Source organism: Thermobia domestica, chromosome 1 (assembly GCF_964235325.1).
Source record: "Thermobia domestica chromosome 1, izTheDome1.hap1.1, whole genome shotgun sequence".
In the NCBI taxonomy this organism is placed as follows: Eukaryota; Metazoa; Arthropoda; class Insecta; order Zygentoma; family Lepismatidae; genus Thermobia; species Thermobia domestica.
The window spans coordinates 64,153,949-64,163,620 of NC_137454.1; the positions used below are offsets into that span (position 1 = coordinate 64,153,949).

At 36.2% G+C, this 9,672-nt stretch overlaps 1 protein-coding gene across 2 annotated transcripts in view; it reads left to right on the top strand.

Moving 5' to 3' along the window:
• smog (G-protein coupled receptor 158 smog) overlaps nucleotides 1-4,005 on the top strand; it is a 337,058-nt gene extending 333,053 nt beyond the window's left edge. For both annotated transcript variants that reach the window (XM_081757949.1, XM_081757953.1), the window contains one exon: nucleotides 560-4,005. In XM_081757949.1, coding sequence (XP_081614075.1) covers nucleotides 560-763 — 204 coding nt within the window. In that variant the 3' untranslated portion in view covers nucleotides 764-4,005. The remainder of the gene's footprint in view (nucleotides 1-559) is intronic.
• The last annotated feature ends 5,667 nt before the right edge of the window (nucleotides 4,006-9,672 follow it).

A 9,672-nucleotide genomic window follows, 5' to 3' on the forward strand; every position in this document is an offset into this window, starting at 1 on the left:
TTTTGGTCATGGGTACATTTGTCCAGGCCCCAGGCCAAGACGAAGCATATATTTAAAATTCAGACCAGGGAGGTCTCAGAGGGGGCGTTTACCATGACATGTAAAAGTAGTAGAAAATGATCGATATTAGTGTCAAATTCAAACTTTCCGCGGGAGGTGAGATCAATGGTGAAACTCCGATTACATTAGCTTCCAAATCCACTACATTCGGCTGCGGGCCGGGGCGTCACAAGGCGGATACCGAGACATGCTAATCTAAAATGACCGATATTAGTGCCAAATCCATAGTTTTCGCGATTGCTAAGATGAATGGTAACACTCCTTCAGACGTTGACTTCCAAACCAGGGGGTCTCAAGGGGTGTTTACCGGGATATGTACAAGTAGTAGAAAATGACTGGCATTTTTTCTTTTGTTGTTCAGTTTGTTTACATAGATATTTTATCTGACCCATACGAAGAATGGGTATTTCAGGCAGTTTAATATAAAAATTGTGACAATTTAATTTTGCAGAATTATTTGTAATACTATTTTCATTGAGTAAATGAATGTTTGTTTCAGGCATTGCACCATCGTTCTAGATGTTCAACACGTCACCACCACTCTGGCGATCATGAACCAACAGAAGCTGAAGTTTCCAGAACGCCAGAGGACTCTGTATGTAGTGTGGAAGGACCCAGTGCCATCTACAACGATGGACCTTCAACGTATAGTGAGGTTGGATTTGGCACACCGAATGTTTCGTATAAAGGCTCACATAAATAAGTACAACAAGTACGTGTGTGTTAACATATGTACACAAAGTAGGGTGGCCCAAAAGTAGGTATACACCCCTGCATTGATCAAGTATAACATTCTAGTTTATGTATTTATTTGCTTCGACTGTTCCGGGCTTAAGTTATAAGTAAAAAGACGTTAAGAACAAATAATAAAGAAACTAGGTCCACCTGTTTGATAACAATAAGAAATCATATTAATACAGTACGGGACTGTATACCTACTTTTGGGCCACCCTATATATTGTATAAGATATCAAACCACCCAACACATGCGTGAGTCTCATAATCTGGAATGTAATCAACTCTGGTATAATGGACTATTTGGTTTATATAAATATATGTACAGCCAAAACCGGGTTATTCTCTAGGTACTGTATACGACGTTTTTTTTTCTAATCTGACTTAATCTAATACCCATAAAGATAACCTACAATATGCCAGTTTGTGACAGGTTACTGATATCGAAACGTACCAAATGTGTGTAGCTTATCTTTAATTGTGAGGGTGCGTAGATCTCCGGATGAATGGGGAGAAGAGAGGGATAAAAACGTATTGCTGATCCATTCCAGATAAAAAGGTATAGGTTTGAAATTGTTTCTTGTGCAACAGAATTTTTATATACGAACTATTGTGTGCTTAAGGAAACTTGGTGTCTGACCTGCTGTAACCAAAATGAAAAGAAGGTTTGTTCGCCAATCACTGCAGTATTCTTTTGCGCTATTTTTTGGTAACCGAGGTCACTGGGTGCACTGTTGCCGGCAATTCAATTTTGAATTTTCTGTCGAATCTTACAAGTACTATTTTTTTTTTAATTTGTAAATCATACGTTGCACAAATTGTTACACAAATCTTCCAGTCATATTATTACGATTACAAAATTATAACTTATTTGACGTTGCAAGTTTGTCGCCAGAGCTGCTGTATCTATTGTTACAGAGCGTTTGGCAACAGCACCTTCAAAGCATCACATGTTCTGTTCAATTATCAGACGACAGCTATCCTTAACCGCACATTAGATGGGGAAATTTTTCTCCCTCTTGTTCCCCATGCGAACACCTATGGAATACAAAACAAAAATTCCTTCTGCAACTAAAAACTGTATAAAATGGTAAGCCAAAATCCTTTGAGATTATGTCACGAATAGGTTCAGCCAAACGTAAAATTGATTTTTTTTTTCTTGTCTTTTCTTTAACAATACAGACAGTAGGTCTAACAGAGGGGAACAGTAGGCTTGCCAACTGCAAAAGTTGGAATTAGATACTTTGCCGAGCACTTTCCAACTACTTGCCAACCAACGTAATTGCGAACGTAGCTCCTGCGAAAGAAGTAATATGATGGGTCATGACTGTTAGATAAATGACACCAAATTGTTGGCTGGCCAACACTCCTTTAAATCACGTTGGGGCAACACATTTTTCAACTTTATTTTCGTTATTGCGATTTCCCAACTATGGCGACCGTTGGATTACCAGCTATGCTGTTAGGGTCTATTCTTTCAGGTTGCTGTTTAATATGTATTGGCACTATACGATACTTGTAAAATTTGACACAATAATTTATACAACGTGAAGTCGTTAGCAAAAATGGTTAACCACTCAAGTAACCAAAATGGTTGCCCCCACCTCACTTGAAGATTGGATCAAGTTGCCACTTTCTTCATTCCACCATTTTATTCATTTCTCATAATCACCGTCTCCTTTAGCCTAACCGGCGTAACCGTGGGACGTAAAACTTAGATTTCATTTCATGGATCAAGTTGATTTTTCATGCGTAAAACAACTTTGAAACACAAGCATTTCATGGTAGTCGAAGCATACGAATTTTCACTTTGAATTCAACTACAATTTATGGTGCTAATTTTGTTGCATTGAACCAACCAATACCGTATGACAAACGTTTGTTTTTGGTGGTTAAGTTGAAAACTGGTTGTCAATTTGGTTGCTTTTCCGTTGAATATTGATTGGTTGAAAATCGCTGCCGCAAAACTATCATCATCAACATATTAGTAGCCATTCGAAAACGGTGATTCTACCAAAACTTAGTCGTTGGTCAACACTCATTTGGTTTCTTGGGCACTTATTATTATTATTATTATTATTATTATTATTATTATTATTATTATTATTATTATTATTATAGTAACTTCGAAGTGAGTGACCCAAACTGACTACAGTTTTCCTGCAACTTACATCATGTGCTCTTTAACTTACAAAAATAATGCCTGTGCACTAGTACAGTTGTCTCTACATCGTAAATTTAGGTATTGGCAAAATAATTTGTATAGGTGATTGTCCACCTTTGCTTGTATGTTGGTGTGATTTCCATACCAAGTGAATAACATGGGGATCGTGGTTCATGGATAATTATTGAAAGGATCCATGTACTCCATATTGTTGTTATTTTAAGGAAGAATCAAAACCGTGCCACGGTATATTTAACAACAGTTTTTTTTTTCACACAAAGTTCTTTATATGTGTTATCCACATAAGTCTGGCTCTGGTTTTAAAGGTCAATATTAGCCGGAGCTCCATTCTGGCTATATGGGTAGCGTATGCGTGTATGGCACGGAAGATTCGGGTTCGATTCCCGGTTGCAACTGATATGGGTAGAATCCCACATTAAACTTTAGATCCACATCTCATATAGCCTCGCTGCTGAAAGGAATACTAAGCACTGATCATCAAACAATATACATCAACGTCATTATGAGATCCATATATAAATGAAATCCTATATCTTTTTTAAAACAACATCGTTGCCGAACACACTAAGTTAACTGACAAATCTTCCCTGTTACTCATCAAACAAAATAGTTCTATATCTTTTATTTAAAGAGATCTATTTTTCTCTTCTATTTCCCCTGACATTTCATACACATTAACAATAGAGTAAATATGCCCAATTTATTGATTCATTTGCATTAATACTAAGAGTTCTGTAAGAGACGAGACGAGATAAATATATTGTAAGAATATTCGAGAAGACACAGAAGTCTTCTGATAGAAGCAGATACATTTTTCGAAATGAGGCGTCATTTTCACTTTGTTTGTTTGTTTGTTTGTTTATTTCGAGATAAGACAGTCTGAACTCTTTGTGTCGTGCGTATCTCTCGTGACATCGTGCTTCCACATGAGGTATGGGAGAAACTAAACAGCCTGTGCCATCTATCGGCTGCTTTATAAGTTATTTGCGTATTCTCGCTTATCTCTCTCTCTCTCTCTCTCTCTCTCTCTCTCTCTCTCTCTATATATATATATATATATATATATATATATATATATATATATATATATATATATATATATATATATATATATAATCAAATTAGGGACGTTTGCTTATTTAAACTTAAAGATATATAATTTGTTAATTTAATTTATTTCTTTCCGGTCTTTTACTTCAGTTTTATGTGTACGATACAATGAGATGATCAAGTTGGTCCACTGAGTAAGTACACTGTGAACGTAGCCAGTCACCCAATCTATCAGAAAGGCCAATAATATTTTTTTATACTGATTGTTGTAATAGCTAGAAGCCGGAGCAAAGTCTCCGTGAAAATAACTAAGCAAGAGAATAGTCAACGTCAGTTTTAACTAGTTAATTCTTCAGATCAACTACCAAGCTAAGGCCAGCTGTATATTGACCAGAGAACAGAACAGTCGAGCCAAGGTTTACTACTATGAACAATGCAACAAAGCCTCGTAATGCTTATTCACTCTAGCCCATGCTAGACGAATGGCTTCCCAATATTGTAACTGAGGCACGAATCAATTCACTTCAGGCCTTTCTCTCCTCATCTTTTTCTGTCTCTTTCTGCTTCTTCTTGGCTAGCTTTTCCTCTGGTCAATACCCAGCCGGCCTGACTCCGTTCTGTTGTAAACTGACGTTGAAAACTTTTAGAGGAGATAGTGTGGTGGTTAATACTTGTGATAAACGGTCAACGGTTGTGGTTTCTGTGTTCGTGATTCCGAGTTCGTCCCCGATCCTCTCTGAGAGGGGAATACTAAGCTTCGGCTAAATCCCACTTGAAGGAGTAAGTTTCCTTTCACATAATTACAATGCTGAATTCGAATCAAAAGAAAACTAAACCACTCTTGTTTTGGTCAACTTATATCAACTCTCCCTAATCTTGCCTCTGCGCTGCATTGGGTAAGAGATTCCTACCTTATCTCCGCGCTGCTTCGGGCAGGAGGTTCCTTTCGTCTTCGCACTGCACTGGGCAAAAATCACCAACTAACCTTCACGCTGCTTCGGGCAAGAGGTTCCTAACCATCAACCTCAAAGACCTTCGCGCTGCTTCGGGCAAGAGATTCCTCTCTTCTTCGCGCTGCACTGTGTAGAAAACACCAACTCACCTCCGCGTTGTTCCGGGCAAAAGTTTCCTAACGATCAACCTCAAAGACCTCCGCGCTACCACGGGCAAGAAGTCCAACGTCATAGAAAAGAACTATTGTTTTAAAAAATACTTATTTCTAGCATAGTGTGCAAAAACTTATGTACAGCTTTTGTAATAAAATGGTGAGAGAAAAGAAATATTTTTCTAACCCATATATCCTCTCTATCATACATTACATTATTTTCATCTGTTCACTTGCTACTTGGGATCCCGATCCCGGGATTTGCGTAGACCTAGTTAATAGCAAAATTCCAGCATTAGATAATTCTCCCTGGATTTTAGTCGATTTATTTCGTTCTAAAAATTCCGCAATTAGTCAGTTCTCCTGGTACTATATTCACTAATCTTAAATTAATAATTCACGAAATTTACGTATAAAATATTAATACAGTAGATTATATCAGAATCCAGATTCTTATAGATTATGTGAGACAACGCCAGTGGCGCCCATTGCCCAAGTGCTTCGGTGCAACTCCCTCAAATTTACCATCTGCTCGTCTCCTCCCAAACAAAAGTAGTATCGAGACTGGAATTGGTTTTGGCAAAACCAAGTTGACTTCCTCTGTAGACTAAATTTTATTCAATTTCGGAACTTTTCGCCATTCTTACAAGCACCATTTTGATATAATTAAAGTTCGATTTTGCCACTTTCAATGAAAAATTAAGATCTTCCTCCCCCCCCCAAAAAAAATCATGCACGCAACATGCTTCCTAAAAACTGTCTGTAGACACCCTTGCTAATGCTCTTTCAATAATTGAGAACTCGTATTAAAATGGACAAACAGAACAATTATTTTAAAGTTAAATGTTTTTTCGTCAGTTTTTTAATTTACCAAAGCCTTAAAGGTTTGGGCCTTGATTTATCTTCATACAACCAGAGTATCATATACGTAAATCTGTCTCACATTGAGTACTTTCACCTTTTTATAACTTTAAAATACAATTTCATATCTTACTAAATTTAATGTAAACTAAAAGTCCCTCCCCCCTTTTTTTCTAATGCATGTATTTGCATGTTGTTTTTCACGCAATCCTCAAGGTTCAGAAATATAGAGTATTATATTTACTTTTTAAAGAATCACATCGTAATGGTTTTAAATTCAAGATATTTTTTGAGACGATGGAGGGTGACGAAATATAGTTTGAAATATATTGCTGCACTGGCTCAATACTAGGATATCTTTCAAAACATTGTTTCAAGAAAATGTATACATGTCTAGGACTTCATTTAACTCCTGCAATTCAGAATATTTGTTCTGGTTTTGGATATATTATCGGTTTTATTTAAATAGTATATTCAGTTCGCTTGCTGTACTTGAATACAAACAAGATCATTATTTCATCATATCATGTGAGTTTTTATCGTTGCTACTGATAATATTCACGTTCTTAATAATAAAGAACTAACATAGGTATTTAGAACGTTAAAATAAAAATAATAAAACTTCCAGAACCTATCGATATGTAACAATGATCTAATCTAGTTGCACCCACAAAAAGACATCCTTAGAGATAATGACAGAACGCTCATCACCAAGATGGACAGAAACGAGTATACAGGGAAAGACATTTTATATTCGTTTTATATTATTACTATCGACAGAAAGTTACTTTTACATTTCGACGCTAGATGCTGCGAGTGGAAGTTTGATTCGTAATCACAAATGAATTAGTCTGCCATCTAACGACCAAATTTGGAACTATATAGTCATCACTGTTCAGCATCATGACATTTTTTTAAATAATCTTTTTTGAAAAATATACCGTATATATAAATGAAAATAGAATCTGATGTAATACTTTCTTTGTTTCGTTTGAACATAAATGTTTTCTTATACCTCAAACAAACATTTATTTGTGAAAGTTACTGGCAATTTATTACATAATACATAGGTAGTGGATAATGTTAACACTAGGAATATATTCTTTAAAAAAATGATTAAACACTTTCTAGCAATGATGCAGGCACATTTTGCTTCCCTATTTGACACATACACAGAATCGAGTTGTCTGTATTTCAAAACTTATGTTGGAAGATGTTATAGTTACATTAGGTGCTAGTATTGGAAGATTTTATATTTTCTAAATGTGTCGTTATTTAAATTGGTGTTTCTGCCTTATCCTGGCATCCTTTATTCATTTCTTAAAACATTAAATTACTATCTTAACTATATATAAAACTACATAAACTGACATAAAGTAAAGGGGTACTTCCGGTTGACGTGGAAAGTTGAAATTTGGCATGATTGTAGCTTTCCGAAACTAACCGACAGGAAAATTGCCAAAACTGGATATTTTTAATTTTTAGGCGGTCTAAAGGAGGGACCAAGAATTTCCCCATATTATTTAAATAGGTCTTTTTTTTTTTTGTTTGTTTGTTTTTTGACCTATAATCCCATGTTTTAGTTACTTGGAATTGGAATAAAAATTCGAAATTCTGTGTGCTTGTACACTTTTGTCAGCATTACCATGTAAATCAATAAAAGTAAAAATTTCCAACTTTGTAGTGGTTTTATGGGGAACTGAAAAATCTTTCCCATGTTATTTATATGGGACACATTTTACACCCCCAAATTATTGGGTACTTCCTGTAGGGTTACAATGATTAAATTTCATCTGATTGTAGCTTTTCGGGACTAACCGAAAGAAAACTTGCCAAAAGTGAATATTTTCAAATTTTAGGGGGTCTAAAGCGGAGATGAAGAAATTCCCCATGTTATTTAAATGGTCCTTTTTTTGGACCTATAATCTCATATTTTAGGTACTTGGAATTGGAATAAAAGCTTGAAATTGGTTATAATTGTACTTTTCGTAAGCGTTATCTATGTAAATCAGTAAAAATAAAAAATTCCAACAGTGGTTTTATAGGGAACTGAAAAATCTTTCCCATGTTATTTATATGGAATGTCTTTTACACCCCAATATGTTTAGGCACTTCCGGCAGGATTAGAATGACGAAATTTGGCATGATTGTAGCCTTCTGGGACTAAGTGACAGGAAAATTTTCAAAAGTGAATATTTTAAATTTTTAATAAGTCTAAAAGGAGGGTGAAGAAATGTTTTCCCATGTTTTTAAATAGGCGTTTTCTTGGGATATAAAATCTAATCTTTTAGATGGTTGAAATAGGAAAAGAAACTTGAAATTCGGTAGAATTGTGGGTTTGAGAGGTACGAGGCCGTAGGTCGAGCAAAGGCGCAGGTGTGGGGGGCGAAGCCCCCAGATGGGTAAATTCAGGAAATAATGAAGAGCAGATGCACAAAATTCACTGTTGATACAAAGGCTGATACATAAGATGCAAGGCCGTATGCGAGCAAACGCGGGGCCTGGGGGAAGAGCCAGGGCCGGATTTTGCATTTTGGCGCCCCTAGGTCCAATAATTTTTTCCGCCCCCTAGTCTGGTTAAAGTTATTTTCCTAAAAACCTTTATTAAAAAATTATATCAGGCCTATATGTTAATTGCTTAAACACCACTCCACGATGCAATTTTATCATTGCAAGCTTTTTGAGGAATTTACTTGGTTCTGGGCTTAACAAAATACCATTAATGTATTAACAAAAGATTGTTGAATTTTACCAACAATTTTGTTCCAATGAACTTCAAAATCAGAATGCTGTATTAGCCTGATTTTTGAAAAATGAATTCAAAAAATATGTCAAGTTATGGCTATTTATTTTTATTTCTTGATATTTTTTTTTACTTTTTTTTTCTCTCGGCCGTGCGCCCCCTGGGAGCTTGCGGCCATAGGCCCGGGTCTACCGGGCCTATTGGGAAATCCGGCCCTGGGCGGAGCCCCTACCTAGCCAAAGGTTAGTAGTAATATAGGGCTACAAAAATAGTCTACGAAATTGAACAAGTATTGTACGACCATAGTAATGTGGCAATTTCACATAACATTTAGGCAGAAACATGCGAAATCTAGTGGCAGGACTTTTTTGGTTTGACTGCATTTAGCATCCCTTTCAGCAGTAAGGGTATACGAGACGTTGTTCTACAGCTTAAAGTGGGATCCGAACTACATGAGCTCCCACTAGGAATCGATCTCGGTCTCTTGTGCCAAAGATTCATACACTAACCAGATAGCCACGAGGGGTCTCAACTAGTGGCAGCGGAGGACACTATTCTTAAAAGTACAAATCATAGAAACGATACGTGAATTAAACGTTTTTCGAGTTTATTGGGCTGGTATGGCATACCGGTAAAAAATTAAGATGTCAAAGTTCAATTCTAGCTGTAAAAATTCAAAATGTGCTCTATTATATTAAGGTTCGTACCTAAGGAATGTAAAGTGTGGCTGAGTACACACACCCCCCATCCCCCAGCAAAAATCTTCAGTTCCGTTGAAATTTTCAAATGCTTTTGTATCTACGAGGCTCATTAAGGAAATTACGTTTCAAAAGTACATTTTTGTACTTAGAAACTATAAATGTAAGTTGAAATCAACTTTATTTCCTCCGCATCTCCCTAAAAAAAATCTCGCACCCTTCTCGCTACAAGCCT